The following is a 16,025-nucleotide window of genomic DNA, read 5'->3' as shown; positions in this document are numbered from 1 at the left end:
GTTACTACTCCAGATGATTCCCACTTTCCAGTTACTGTGTCTGTTTCTGTTAGTCATATGATAAAGACTAGCAATAACAATGGGAATTCACCCCACTGACTGAGTCACCAAGTGGGTAGCGCAACATACTTGGTAGCAATGTTTGAAAACCATCCTAAAGATGCATAGTTAAAAATTGTCCACAAGACACTGTAGGAAGAAGGCCTTCGTTCCATGAGCAGCCTTTCCCCTCCTCTCAGTTCAGCCAAAGAATCTGCAGCATGGCTGTAAGGTAGCAGCCCAAGAAGGTTGCTATAAAGGCCAAGTAAAGACTTTGTGTCAATGTGTCACTTGAGAAATAGTTGACCACAGTAGCAAAATTGACAGCCTGAAAGGCATATTTGGTTTGAGGGCACTTTGTGTAATGTTATTTCATATCTTTTAATGTTACCAAGAAAAGTTGATAATGACACAGAATGAATTACAATAGAGGAAGATTTTTTTTTAGAATGCTTGCCTTCCTTAATTCAGTGTAACAGATCTTCCCACGAATCTTGGCCATGCACTTTTTTTTTTAATTATAACTCTGACATTCTTTAATTTTGAAATATTTAAGGTGATTTGACACAGCAGCTTGTTAATTCCATTTGAGCAATCTGATAGTTCCTGTTCATTCTGTCATCTTTTTCCCCTCCATGTATGTCTGTTAATAAATAAAAGGTCTTCCTAGTAACACATCTCAGTGTAGACCACAGCCTTGATTCCCTGTGAGGATCAGTTCCTTATCCACCTTGTGGTTTCATCTATCCTTGTACCACATAGAAAGAATCAGAGGGAGAAGGGCAGGAAATTGTATTCACTGCCTACTGGAAAGTGCATTTAGAAGTGTAGTAGAAATGTATCAAATTGTGAACCACTGACGATCAGTCCTTTTTTCACTTGCAGGAAGCTTTTCAGGTTGGAATATACTGGGCAAACACTAATACTGTGCACAAATCAGTGGCAATTAAACTGGTTCATAATGTGACCTCCCCAAAATGGAAGGATGCTGATAATGAGGAAGTAGTAACATTGGATGAAGAAGGTTTTGTTGAAGCTAAAATTAAACTTGGTGCTTTTCCAGGTCATCAAAAGGTTAGAAGAAAATTATGATGATTTGTAACTTTATCATGTAAAAACAAAGTCATATAGCAGATAAAACAATCAAATGTATGCAGTGTGAAAGCTTCTCCCTAATTATGTTAATATATGTCCGACATAAAGAGAGTATAAACAATGTATGAAATATAATTTAAAGAATTAGATTGCCAAAAACATACTGTGCAACCCATAAAGATAATACAATATCTCCTGGAAAAAGAATTAATGAATTTTCAATCTTGTTTGGATAACATTGACAGATGCAACTTCAAAAGTATGTGATGTGGCTCCAGTTACAAAGTGCATGAATATAGAGAGGATTTCTTTGATTAGAAAGAGAGCAGCACTTCTATTGCTACATTTCACTACCTTTTGTATTTCTGTGTGACTTCATCACAATTTTCATTTCATCACAATTTCATTATCTTACAGTTGTGTGAATTCTGCATTTCTTCCATGGTTCGACAAGGTATACAAATTCTACAGATAGAAGATAAGACAACAATAATCAATGATACATCATATCAAATCTATTACAGGCCACAGCTTTTTATGTCCAAATCCCACTCAGGAGAAGAGGTAAAGCACTGTAGATACTGTTTTTGTTTCTCATCTGTGGAAAATGGTTGTTTATATCAGTCACTGTATTTAGATGAGCTGTATATAGCAGAGGTTGGAACCTGGAAATCTTTAGACATAATAATCATAAAGTAATTTATATCACTTAGAATACTGAATCCTGGGTAAATTCAACTCCAGTAATTAACTGTGCTCAGAAATCTGTGCAAGCAGCAAATTCTTGCACATTGCAGAATTAGTTCTGCCTGTTCTCCATCTGTTCAGGCACTAATGGCCATTTCAGTAAAATAGGCAATGTAATCCCTAGTAGCTGTTGAAAATGTTCTCAGAATTTTTACTGAGTTTGTGTATAAAAGAGGTATATTGGCCTGGCAGGCTGAAAACTTTTTGTTATCCTTTTGGGAAGATTCCAGTTATCTGAGCAAAGCTGCAGAACTAGAGATGTGCCCAAAGTTTATGTGTTTCATAGCCTGCATCAAATTGTGAATATCAGTTTTCTAATAATCTCACAGAATATTTAAGGACTAGCTTGCAGGAACTAAAATGTATGCATGGTCAATATTTTTTAATCAACCATTTATACATATTTATTGGAGATTACATTTATAGCAAAATATGTGGAAAGAATTCTTAGGGTCCAACTTAATAGAAGATCTGGCAGATGAACAAATTTTTAAAGCTCTTGTTTCTGTATTGTTTTCCTTCTGCTTTAGTTTTCTTCACATCAGTATCTACCGTTGTACATCACACATTTTGTGGCAGTGTAAATATAGGGAATTGGGAGAATGCTGAGGCTAAAATCCATTCTTATTTTTGTAACCCTGAATGGATTTTGTTCACACAGTTGTGTTACAGGAATGTAACTTGATTTTGGTAGAGCTATGTTGTGCTACTGAGAGCCAACTGTAGATCACAGAATTAGAGAATCAGAGAAGGGCTTGGGTTAAAAGGGCCTTAAAGATCATCTAGTTCCAAACCGCTCAGCAGGGGCAGAGACATCTTCCACTAGAGCTGGTTGCTCAGGACCCCAGATAGCTGTGCTACAAACCTATCCCTGAAGACAGAATTTGGCCAAGTCGCCTTTCAGGCAGCACACTTAGTGCAACCATTAGTTAGTTGTGGTCATTGGCCACTTGAGAGTGTTCTGTGCAAAATCAACATGAATAAACCTCCTTTTAGGAGTCAGCGTGCCATGCTACCACCCCCTTTTTCATTTCCAGGACTTCCACTGCCCCGACAGTACGGTGTTCAGCGTCGGCCCGGCGGGGACGGGCTGCGGCGAGGGGCTGAGCGCCGTGCCCTGCTGGGACCTGCTGTGGGAGCCGGGTGCGGCGGGGGCGTCCCTGGGGGACGGGGACAGGCGCCTGGTGCTGGCCTTGGGCAGCGCGGGCAGCCGGCAGCCGTGGAGCCTCCCGGCCGTGGTGAGCGCGGAGCTGGCGAGGCAGAGCGTGGCGGTGCCCACGGGCGCGCGCACCGAAGGCGGATTCTGCACCAGGTACTGGGCACTGTCCAACAGCCAACTTGGCTGGCTGCTGTCAGGCCTCAGCCAGTCAGAAACCACAAGAGAGTAATGCAAAAGTTAAAGTAACACATGCCCCCATATATGAAGGCAAGTCTTACTTTAATTTAAAAATTGCTATCTTCTGATGGTTTTGATGCCTTTATTGTAATTGGTTTAGTGATATGACCATGTACAAGTTGTACGCTTTTTAGAATATATGGCCTGATATTTGTTCTGTGCACGCAAATAAGAGCATGAAAAGCTTATATTGGGGAATTAGGGTGTTGTTTTAATTTGTGAACAACAGTTTAAGAGTTCAAGGACAGTGTGTAATAATACAATACAAAAATTTAGATTTTGTTTATAAAAGGTAGACATATATTTTTTGTAAGCATAATAAGAAGATAAAGAAGAAAAGACAAAAGGGATGAAACTATTTTGAGATTACAGCAAGGAAAAATTTCAAGTTTTAAAACTTAAACTGTGCAGTTGTACATTCTTATTCTTATTTACAAACTTACAGAACCAGCTAGTTAAAAATAGCAATCCAGTGACTTGTCAGATGAGAAGCTTAATTTCTTAAACCTGATATCTGAATCCATTCATGCTTATACTGGTACAAGCAAGAAACAATCTGCTGAAATTAGAGAAGCTACATCAGTATATATTACCAGAGATGTGATCTTTCTCTTCCCTGAAGTTCTTATTATTCAATATATTATTATATTGAATATAATATTATATTTAATATTATATTATTATTATATAATATAATATCACTATTCAATATAGTGATAATATTATATTCAATATAATAATATTGAATATAATATATATTCAATATATTATTATATTGAATATAATATTATCACTATATTGGTTAGTGATATTATTCAAACCCTCACACAGTTCCTCTGCAGAGTCCAAGAGGTGTCATTTTGGATACTAAAGATACTCACATAGACTTCAGATTTTTAAAAAATTAATGGAAACAATAAGGGAAGGATTCGTTATCATTCTGCCACAAGAGAATCCCATATTCCTAATCAGATTTTCAGACTTTGTATTTTTTGAGGTTAAGGGTTTTTAGCAATAGCCGATAAATTTGCTCAAGAGAAAAAAAAAGAATGTATGTTTATGCATGAAGATATTTTATATAGCTAATGAGTAGAACTAAATTCATTTTGGAAATTGATGTAGTGAGGATCCATAACATTAACATTAACATTTAAAAGCAATAGCATTGTGGATCACTCCAGGGGAGCAGTCAGTTAGATTTGTTCAAATACCTTTCATGTGTACCAGAGAAGTATCCATGCAAATTCTTCTGGATAATTTGAAAGATTTATTTTGGAAATTTGGACCTACAATCTCATGTTTTTAGTTTAATATAAATCTCTGCTGGCTAGGGCTCTCATCTGGTAGACACACATGTTCAGTTTAACTCATGAGTACTCTCCATGCAGCAATTTCTTCTCTCATGTTTTTTAGGCTGTTTCCATGTGTTTTTCTGTTGGAGACATGTACTTGTTTAATGTAGATAAATATCTATGGACTTGGAACTTGATGATAAAGAATCTTTGAATGTTTTTAATTGTTCAGGGTAATAATATGTAAAGATTTCACCCAAAACAGGCATAATCCAAAATATCTGCTTTTGTTTTAGAGCTATAGCACTGATTTACCAAGAGCATCTTGGCGTGACGTACCTAACACTTACAGAAGATCCTAGTCCTCGTATCATCATCCACAATAGGTGCTCCATTCCATTGCTTTTAAAAGAGAATTTCAAAGGTAGGTACAATGCCATAATTAGAAACAGTGCACTGTTGTAGTATAATATATCTTACTGTATCTCCAGTCCAAAATTGAGTTCAGTGGGTGTTTTGGTTATAGCAAGAACTTGATGCCCTCATGAAGGTCTGCCTCAAAGTGAGAGACTCTGGAAGCTGTTGGAGCTAATTGTGAGGTCAGGAGTGTGAACTTAAATATTTGTCTCTGGGCTTTTGGGTCTCCCTGGTTCCAGCTGTCAAGGTGACCCAGCTGTAGGAAATCCATAGGCAGTAGAGTTTTGCTGACATCAATTCAATCCCATGGGACATTTCTATTCTCTCAGATTTGCGAATGTAACAAAATATATTGTCAAAAGTCTGGTTAGATTAAGTTAATGTAATGATCAGTGGAATATTATTTCTGTGGAATTTTATTAAATAGAAAGAGAAAAGGAAAAAACCCAAACATATAATACTCTAAGTGATAGAAAAGCAATGTTTTTATTTATTAGGAATATTTCAGACAGAAACTTTCTTATTTGTGCAGGCATAGATGAGTTTTGATTTCATACAGATTTTAGAAGGCTCTGATCTTGTATATTTTATAACATTTCAGATACACCCAAGTTTGAAGTTTTCTGTAGAAAGATTCCAGCTGAAAGTTCAGTTCATCATGAACTTTACCATCAAATCTCCAACTATCCAGACTGCAAAACAAGAGATTTATTGCCCAGTATTCTCCTGAAAGTGGTGTCATCTGATGAATCAGTAAATGAATGGAGTGATGTTGTGGACATCAACCACCAAGGAACACAAGTAAATCATTATACATTACTTCCTAATTCGCACCATAAATGGTTGTCTTTCTGACCTGCACAGTGCATTGTTCCTCTGCAATAAATGTATCTTTTCTGTTAGTTTAAGAGGTTTTATTTAACTCCTGGGAACTCTCCTGCCTAGCTAAGCCCCTTCCTGTGGAAGTTTTAGAGCACAGATTATCTTCTTTACTGTCTCTTTTTGAAAATAGATAAATTGAACGTAGAGGCTTCTTTTTTTCACTTTTTAATCAACCTGGTGTTGCCTGGAAAAATCAGCCTTGAAAATCTCTGGACTCTGTAAGCAAAGAATGCCACAGGATCCAGGAAAATTTGGTGACCTAATTGTCACAGGATAATTATCTTAATATCTTGTGGGAATTGTCACAGTCATTCTCCCACTGTGTCTTTACAGAAGCTACTCACGTCTTTCTAAAACAAAACAACCCCTCCCTTTTCTTGCCTTCTGTTATTTTTCTCTGGATCTTGAGGTAAATGAAAGCTTCCTTGACTGGAGTAATTCTTTTTGATGGGAACATTTTCCATCTTTGAAGTCATTAGTTTACATGGAATCAACATAAACTGCTTGGCTCTTTGAAAGAAATACTAGTTTCAGATGTTTTCCCTGGGCACAAATCACAAAATGCTCTTGATTATTGAGTGTTATGTTATATAGCAAGTAGTTCAGTTCCATTCAGCAAGCCAGTCGAGCAATGCAGGGTTTCGAATTTCCGTCATTAATGTTATGCCAGACCAGGGTTCTTTATAAGTATCTGGCTCCTAGAAGGAATTAGATGCTAAGACAACATTTGGGGGTCATTGTCTACTGGAACAGCTCTCCAAAAAAGTACAGCCTTCTGTTATTGAAGTTTTAGGATGTACATGTTGAAAATTTTCCCAGGATTTCTAAGTCTGTCTTGCTCTTTGAAAACTACTAATATAAGTGAATAAGTAATATACTAATAGTGTCACATACAGTTCAGTTCAGGTTGTGAAATAACTGGGATTTAAAGGATCTTAAGTAATTTGTATTTTTTCTATGTGATCACAGATAGATTCTTCTTTTTCTATTAGAAAGTAAATTTAAAATTACTTAAAACTAATACCTTAATAAATATTGAAGTATTTATCATCAGAATCATCTGAAATTGGAATTTAAAATGACCAGTCTTCAAGATCAGTGGAGGTTTTTTAAGAATAATTAGAGTTTTGAAAATTCTGTACATGTCCTTTTTTCTCCAATTCCATGTAAGACTGTGAATCTCTTCCAGACAAGCAAAGGATTAAAACTGACATGTCAAAAGTAGAAATTTTCTTATATTTAATTGTCAGAAGAATAAGAAATTTTATTAATGACATTTAATTGTCTGTACAAGGTTATTATGAATAGCCTAACAATCAGTTTAAGTGCTGATCCTACTAAACTTGCAATTGTTTTTGCTTCTGGTGACTTCTTAACAGCAGTAAAGATTCTTCAAGACAAGTAGCTGTTTGTTTTACCTGTGCTAGCCCAATATCTTTGTGTTATTTCTCCAATTTGCATTCCATTATATTACAGCTTCTATCATTGCAATCTGGTAAACAGTTGTCTTGATAGCAACCTTACAAGAAAAGAGAAGCCAGCTTGCTCTAACAAGGGCTGCTGTGAATTTTCCAAACCTTTAAAAGATCTTAATCTTTTGTGTTCTGGAGAAACACAAAACTTGGAAATATTGCAGAATTAAGCTCCAAAAGCAGTACATCACTTCTCTAAGTAGGATATTCCTAAAGACAACTTGTCCAGAATGAAAGTTTGTACACCTGTAAGCAAGACATAAACCTGTTGTCAAATTCTCATTTTCCCTGCCTTTTTAGTTGTTTTATGCTTTCCAATAGATTTTTGCCATTTTCTCATGCTGGCATCTTGCCTGTGAAGGTGTTCTCACAAACCAGTTTAAATGGCTTAATAATGTTTTCAGTCTTGAGTTGCTAATGCAAGTTTTCATGGATCCAAAATGTTAATTACTTTTCAGTCTTCATGTGTTTTAGATGATGCTATCAGCCATTCATCCCCCCAGCTCTGAGCTAGGGCATAGCAACACAATGCTAGTTTAGGGTTTGTTTTCTGGAGGAGAAAGTGGCATTTTTTAGAGCTCCAGGAAAATACCTATCTGTTTGATCCAAAATCACAAATTAAAATTTCCTCTTTATTCTTATAATATAAACTCCACCCTCCCCAGCACATCTTGTTTTCTTTCTGGAGAAGTGTCTTATTAAAATGTATTCACTTATGCAGTTGAATGATGAGATGCAAACTTCATCTCCCTGAATAACTGAAATATTTAAAGCATCAGAGCAGTTATTTTCTGAATCACTGAAATCTGACTTTTTTCCTGAATAGTATCCTGATTTGAATAAAAGAACTCAACCAGAAGGCATTAATAACATTAAATTCATTTATGACATTAAAAATATTGATTTTGTTTACATTCCATGTGTTTTTAACCCTCTCTTTTAGATTGTGTTCTTAACTGGCTTTGGCTGTGTTTATGTGGACATCACCCATCACTGTGGAACAATAGTCATAACCTTGGCCCCAGAGGGAAGAGCAGGACCTGATGGTATCAACCTCAACAGGTACATGAAGCACATAAAAGATTATTAAAAGCATTGCTGGGAGCTCAGTCAGCTTTCTAAGTGTTAACTGACTTAGAAACTTTAACCTAACTGTTTGTTTTGTTTAATACTGCTGCATGCTCTGTAGCATATGTTTACACCATATGGCTTTGTATATCACAGTTAAAAAGGACAATCTGACATCAAAAGTCATGTCACTTTAGGGTAAACATTAGATGACTGGTACAAAAGGAGGACCTGAGGTGTTAATTTAAAAAAAAATACCTTTTCCATAGTAATTAATTTTGAGTGTGTTCATCAGTTTAAAATTTGTTTAGCCAAGTCCTGCCATCTGTAATCTTACAAGCTCCCAAAGATTTAGTATGCAAGAGCTGTAGAAATAGCCTTACAGTTAGTAATTAATCATGCTTGATTATAACACCCTTCTTTAGAAGATTTCCCCACTTCCATCGTACACCACAATCTGGTCCTCAATTTCATTCAAGTGCAATTATAATGCTACTTATTTCTGCAGAATGTTTGGCCTCCAGCAATCCTGTTACAATTAGAGTGGAATTTGTTGTACTTTTTTTGTTTGCATTGTATTAAGTATTAATCCCCAAGCAACTGGTACCTGATAGTCCATTTGCTGGTTAAACTTGGCAATGGGCAGTTTACATTGCAGGGAGAGGCCCTCAATGCCATCAGTACAGAAATACTGCAGAGGCTTCATTGGAGGGCACTCACTATGTGTGATGTGAAATGATTGTCTGTAATAGTACCTTCAGTGAAACATCTGAGGCTGTACATGAAGCTTCAGAAAATTGTATCTGTGGCGTGTTTTAATATCTGTTTCTGTAAAATATAATAGGGAATTACTGTGTAGATAGAGATGTTCCTATCCAAACTATCCTGTTGAATGATAAAAAAGACAACCCTGGTATAGGTATATACTGTCCTCTTTCTTAGAAGACCTCCTGGGTGGTAGTCACTGTGGTGATTAAGGTTGCCAAATCCCAGTAATGTTAGCAGGACTTGCACAATGAGTTTCCCACATATTATAGAGCAAGCAAGATGCCAGGTGAGCTCAAAAGACAAGAAGTAATAAAACTTCTTTTCCCTCCTGTCTAGAAGTCAAGAGCAGATCCTGTCACTGAAAATGTGCATCACTCAGTTGAGTCTTGCTGCATTTGATGATATTACAAACCACAAAGTGTCATCTGAGCTCCTGCGTCTCACAGCAGACAATGTTTTCCTCTACATGGCCCCAGCCCCCAGCTCCCTGTCACAGGAGTTCCAGCAGGACTCTGTGGAAGGCCTCCCACAGTTTCATAGTCTCCAAGTGTATTGTGAAGACTTGCAACTGGACAATCAGTTGTACAACAAATCCAATTTCCATTTTGCAGTCCTGCTGTGCCAAGAAGAGAAAACTGAAACCACGCAGTGGTCAAGAATGAACAACCTCATTGTTTGTAACAAAGATTTGGGAAGCTATAAGGAAAACTGCTTTATTAAACTCTGCATTGCTTTTTCCAAGGAAGAGAATTCCATGTTTCACGTGAATGACTTCAGCTTTGAGCTCAAACCAGCTAGGCTGTATGTGGAAGACACCTTTGTTTACTACATCAAGACTTTGTTTGATACATATCTTCCAGAAAACAAAACTGCTTGTAAATCCATCAGTGCTTCAGATACTATGCTGATGGTGTCTGAACAAGTGAGAGAGCACGCAAGAGCTTTAGTCAAGCCGGTGAAGCTCAGAAGATTAAAAATACAACCTGTTAATCTCCTTGTCAGTATTCATGCTTCATTGAAACTGTATATAGCCTCAGACCACACCCCTCTCTCCTTCTCGGTGTTTGAGCGAGGACCCATCTTCACCACGGCCAGGCAGCTTGTGCACGCCCTGGCCATGCATTACGCTGCTGGAGCCCTTTTCAGAGCAGGTCAGTGCTTTTCCTTAAGGAGCAACATTTTCCTTGGCTACCAGGATTCTGTGGCTGGGGCTCAAGATGAGTACCCTGGATGTTAGCTGTACAATTTTTGTTCTCCTTAGACACTGTTTGATAACGATACTTTCAGACACCATTCAGGTCCTGTCATGCAACAGAAGGGAAATAAAATAGCTGAGCAGACACCAGTGAAGATTTGCAACATTGTGCTAAACATTAGCCAGCCACCTGAAGGCTTGAGCCACCTGAAACCTTTAAAACAGCGTTAAAATGTGTTCTAGCTGGCTTAGGTTTTGTCATTTTATATTATAGCACTAGTCAGAATCAACCCACATTCCTTACATAAACTCACCAAAACACTGTTTAATCTAATTATTCAGCATGTTGCTCTGCCTTCAGAAGTAAATTATAGGCCTGAATGTTGTTTTGTTGTTAAAACTCCTTTTGGCTGCGGTTTATGATTAGGAATCTGTCTTTCTTCATACAGCCTTCAATCTAAACTGGCACACAGATGTTTGTTATCCTTTGATCCAAGAACTATGAATTTTGCTTTTAGTAACTTTTTCCTATATAGGATCAATAGCAAGCAGTTAGTCTTTTTAAGTTATCAGGTACATTTTGTTTTCCATAAATACTAATGTAGAAGTAATGAAATCTGGTCCCTGATGAGTCTTGTTGCAGCACAAAATTTGTGCCTGAGACAGGAAACTCCTCCATGATCACACAGAAGTAACATATTCCAAACTGAAACGTGGGATTTATTTTCCTGCCATACTAATAGTCCGATTTTCTGAGATCCTGATGCTTCCATTTGGACTGGAAGCATCGCTGCAACCTGACTTCTGTGCACCCTTTCCAAACTGTACACATGCATTTAATCTATTTATAGATGCTGACATTGTGTTGCACTGTGTGCATGCCTGACTTGCACTGCTGATTGTGACAACAGTGTGCACAGTTGTGCACCAGAACAGTGTGCCAGTTCATTATTTTCTTGCAATATTATGCTTGTAAAATTTCCATGTTTTTTCTTTCTGCTACTTGTTTGGATTTGTTGTGTAGTTAAATCTCATAGTACAGAAGGGCAGATCTAGTTGCTTGGTAATTAAGAGTGAAACTGTGGCCAAATATGGTCCACAGTGTAAATGCTTCTCCCCCATCACTTGCTCTGGGATCAGTGATGTGTCTGAATTCAAGCAGATTTAAGTATTAAGAACTGAAGTTTGCTTTGGTGGAACTTCTCTTCAGGAAAATACATATGCATATATACTTAACTCCCACTGAAAGTACTAAAACTAAAATGTATTGTTTGAAAGGTGTCACCATGATTAAAATGGTGAATTGTGCTGATTAATGTTTGGTTTAGCAATGAAAATGGTTTATATTGAAGACTTTGTGACACTGGTCAAAAGAGCTGACTGTGTCAACAAAGTAAAAAAAGGAAGGAAAAAATCAAGCAAAAAGCTTTATATGATCTGCAAACCCTGAGTTTTTTCTCACCATTAGCACAGTTGGTCTCTTATGGAAGAGGACCTTATGCTCCTGCATTTTAACTACATTAATCTGGAATAGGGGTTGTTCAACCCCCTTCTGCTCATGCATAAATCAGTGGTGGCATCTGCACAGCCAGCCTGCCCTTACAGCCATATCTTATACTCAGGGATATGCACTCTTTGGCCCTTAGCTGTGTGCAGGACCACTGCTGACCTGTGGGAGGGAGCAGGATTTGCCCCAAAGCTTGATGAAGGGGGTGCATCAGGTTGCCCTGTGTGTTGCAAAGGAGTGGTCAGAATCCATTAAAGCCATGGGTGGGACTGGAGAGCTCTGTTCAAATATGCTGATTAGCATTGCTTATCTCAAATCAGCCAAACCTGCAATGGAAATCTCCTATTATTTTCTAATTAAGTTGTCCCCTGTATGAAATTGAATAAAATTATATTCAAAAATATCACTGGTACAACATCTAACCCTAGAATTCTATAAAGAAAATTCAGCGGCTCTCTGCTAATACAGTGATATTCATTTCATGTTAGTGGATACAATTACTCTGCGTAACTGGGAAATGGTAACCTGACATGATACTGTATTCTGCAAAGTAAAATGCCACACAGAGCTTGTGAATTCAGGGGTTTTTCCTGGTTCCTCATTCTCCTATTCCTGACTTAATCCCAGGCCTTCTTCCCTGGGTTGGGTGATCCAAGCTGGCAGTGAGGATCCATTGGGTTTGCTCTGAGCATTGGCCAAGGAGGGTCACCCATGCTGCAGGTTGTACATTATTCCCATACACTTTCCCAAGGTGAGCATGATCCACCCAGAACTTCTCAAACCTGAGAGGCAGGGACAGATTACAACAAGACATCCCTGGCGTACCAGGCAGCCCCTCAGTTTTGTGTTTAACTGTTTTCATTCCTGGTTTTTTTCTGTTTTACATTGCTGAAATGCTGGCTGGCCCAGCAGGAGAGTGGAGTTGGAGTCCCCCATGTCCCAGGCTGGTGGTGCCTGCTGGGGATGTTGCAGGGCACCAAGGCACTAAGCTGCAGTGTCCTGTAGCCACTTGCCATCACACCACCATGTAGGACAAGGAATGTCAAGAATATCTGGGGGGGAAAAAAGGCTGTAAGGAATTATTGCAATAATATCAGAAAAAGCAGAAAGAACATCTCTCCCATCTATACACATCTCCCCCACCCCTCCAGCCTTTAAGCACTTCACACAGTGGCAAAGATAATTTATTAAAAATGCTGCAGTGAGGGAATTGCAGACCCAACCTGGACTTCTGACTTCCCCTGGTCCTGGCAGGAAGGGACTGCCAGGGGATGCTCCTTTCCAGAACAGCAAGGCCACAATGTGTGTTGCTGCTCTTGTTCACTGCATTGCCAGTAGCACTTGGGTTTTGTTTTTGTAGTCCATCCCACCCTCTCTCTTATGTCCACTCTGGTTCCTGCTTTTCATATGACAAGTACTGGAGTTCTCAACCTGCCAGAGCTGAAATGTGGGACAGATTCAACAAGAATAATAGATTTTCCAGGAGCTTAGAATGATAGTATGAGATTAATTCATTTCATATGAGTAACATTTTCTCTTCTGTTTGGTTTCATGATTCAGCCTTCCACAGGAATGACTGGGAGGGGTTAAAAGAAAACAAGAAAAGCATCTGGATAGCAGGAGTTTTCAATGATGAGATGGGAATGAGGAGGGCAGAGCACAGATCAAGGGCCCTCATGGGAGAGCAGGAGGCCAGTCTGTCCATGCTTCAATCTCCTGGCCCTGTCACACCTTGTGCACTCTGACAGTGCCAGCTGACATTCGTGGTACCAGGGCTCAAAGACCAAACAGTTCCCGTTTCACATTTATTGCCATTTCTGAATTGCTCTCTCTGGGCTGCCAAAAAAAGAGTTATGCAGCACTGTTTCCCTAATAAATCTGCTGCCTACCAGCCTGAGAAAGACAAGACCTGCAAATAGCTTTCCAGCAACAGATTGCTGCGTGCTCAGCCATCCAGCAAGCTGCTGGCAACCCTGCGTTTATATAGGAAACCAGATCTGCAGATACTTCTCCTGGGATATGCATAAGGAATACTCCCCTATGAGTAACCTAATCAGCATGTAGATGTCATTGCTGTTTACACAACTGTACTGAGCAGAAGACATTTGTCTGGCTTTCACTGTGCTCTGAAAGAAAATGATCAGCTTAGAAGGGTTGGGGTGGATTTAAAATAACTTCTTAAGCACTTGTCAAAAATCTGCATCCCTTTTCCTAACACTCCATCAAGCAATTGACCTGCACACTCCCGTAAAGCAGTACATTGTATCAGTGTAAACTCCCTGTCACAATTCTATCACATAAAGATGTGAAATCACAATGCTGCCTTATAGTGTCTAAAACCAACCCAAGCATCTGAGCTTGCAGTCCATTCCTCTGTAGCTGTGAGGCTCTTGCATCTGCCTCCCTCACACACTTTTAGCAGAAATACGGGAAGCTCCTGGAAGGAAGTAATTCTAAAGCTATTTGTGAGTTTGCCAAAAGGATTTCTTTGATTTACGAAGTATGAAACATTGCCATTTCTGAATTCATAGTGGATGAGTTATTTCCTGTGTTTTGCTCAAAGGAAGTTCATAATGCATTGAATTCTAGTGTGAAAAAGATAATTAAGGAATAACCTTTTCACAACTGCTGCTTCTGCAGTTTTTGCAGCTGTAACATGTGTCTTGTTTCTCCACACAGGCTGGGTTGTTGGATCGTTGGAAATTCTTGGAAGCCCAGCTAGTCTGGTGAGAAGCATAGGGAATGGCATAGCTGATTTCTTTAGGCTCCCCTATGAAGGACTGACCAGAGGCCCAGGAGCGTTTGTCAGTGGAGTTTCCAGAGGAACAACATCATTTGTAAAACACATTTCCAAAGGTAGAGCTTTCACTTTATTACTCCAACTACAGCTTTGTTGTCATGCATTGTTAAACTTTTAAGCAGCAAAATCTGTCCATCCTTCAGTCTCCTGGCCCTGCCTTGTCTTGTGCTGCACTGTGCTAGTTGAAATTCCTGGTACCAGGGCTCAAAAACCAAACAACTCCTGTTTAGCTAAGCTAAGAGTGTATGTAACAAGCTCACATGCAATGTCTCATGTACTAAACAGATCACCACTTTACTGCAGTGCATGAGAATGTTTCAGAAACTTCAGAATTTTAAACCTCCCAGTGGGAAATAGATATTCACTCAGCAAGTATTTCATGTGATAACCGCAGAAGTATAAAGGTGTTCTGCACTTCTGCTTGCCCTCAGAAATTCTACACTCGGCCACCTCATCATATTTATTATTAAAAAAAAAAAAAAAAAAGAAGGAGATACAGTTGTCATAACTGTGTGAGTCCATGGATGGGATTTGACAGTGGGGCTGGCCTGCCATGGGAACAGGAGGAGCTTTTCCCTTGCAAAGCCTGTACAAACAGTGCCATCGCGTGGCTCCAGCTGCTGCACAGACACCGCGCCTGCCCCGGCTCCGAGCCCCCGCTCCTGCCTCCCGCAGGACGCGGCCTCACGGCTCCTTCTGTAAATATTTGTTTACCTGTCCATCACCCCCCTCTCCATTTAGATTGGCCTTCCACAAGTCAGGGAACTGGAGAAGGATGTTCAGATGAGTTTCTGTTCCCACCGACCAGGCAAACCTGGAGCAGGCTAGTGTAAAAGGCGTGACACGGGCCACAGCAGCAGCGTGGTGATGCTTAACAAATAGTAAAGCATGTTACACATGGGTGACTGTTCACTTGACTTGCTGCTCTGCTCATAAGCTCAGCATTGCAGTGAGGCATACGATGTCTCCGTAGTTTAAATTAAAGCATTTTGATCCAGACCCAAATGTATATCTCCATGCATTTAGGTACACTGACGTCAATTACCAATCTGGCAACAAGTCTTGCTCGGAATATGGATAGGCTGTCACTGGATGAGGAGCATTACAACAGACAAGAAGAATGGAGAAGGCAGCTTCCAGAGAGCCTGGGAGAAGGACTGAGACAGGGGCTCTCTCGTTTAGGCATTAGCCTTCTAGGTAATGTACTATTAAATATCAAGTTAAGTGATAATACTGTTTTGGGATCTGCTCACTAGCCTTTTCTAACTGTGATTTATAATTTCAAATACTGGGGGCTTAGTGTCTTCTTGTGAAAAAGCTTCACAGTATGTATATTAGATACTGTTT

General features: G+C 39.1%; 1 protein-coding gene across 4 annotated transcripts in view; it reads left to right on the top strand.

Moving 5' to 3' along the window:
* The window catches only part of VPS13B (vacuolar protein sorting 13 homolog B), a 430,338-nt gene that overhangs the window by 393,771 nt on the left and 20,542 nt on the right, over positions 1–16,025 (top strand). For all 4 annotated transcript variants that reach the window (XM_058033971.1, XM_058033980.1, XM_058033988.1 and 1 more), the window contains exons 50-58: positions 925–1,113; positions 1,552–1,698; positions 2,919–3,193; positions 4,866–4,993; positions 5,588–5,787; positions 8,284–8,402; positions 9,513–10,327; positions 14,558–14,734; positions 15,705–15,875. In XM_058033971.1, coding sequence (XP_057889954.1) covers positions 925–1,113; positions 1,552–1,698; positions 2,919–3,193; positions 4,866–4,993; positions 5,588–5,787; positions 8,284–8,402; positions 9,513–10,327; positions 14,558–14,734; positions 15,705–15,875 — 2,221 coding nt within the window. The remainder of the gene's footprint in view (positions 1–924; positions 1,114–1,551; positions 1,699–2,918; positions 3,194–4,865; positions 4,994–5,587; positions 5,788–8,283; positions 8,403–9,512; positions 10,328–14,557; positions 14,735–15,704; positions 15,876–16,025) is intronic.

The sequence above is a fragment of the Melospiza georgiana genome, chromosome 1 (assembly GCF_028018845.1).
Source record: "Melospiza georgiana isolate bMelGeo1 chromosome 1, bMelGeo1.pri, whole genome shotgun sequence".
Taxonomy (NCBI): domain Eukaryota; kingdom Metazoa; phylum Chordata; class Aves; order Passeriformes; family Passerellidae; genus Melospiza; species Melospiza georgiana.
The sequence above is the reverse complement of the archived record's forward strand: the minus strand, read 5'-3'. Positions and strand labels throughout refer to the sequence as shown.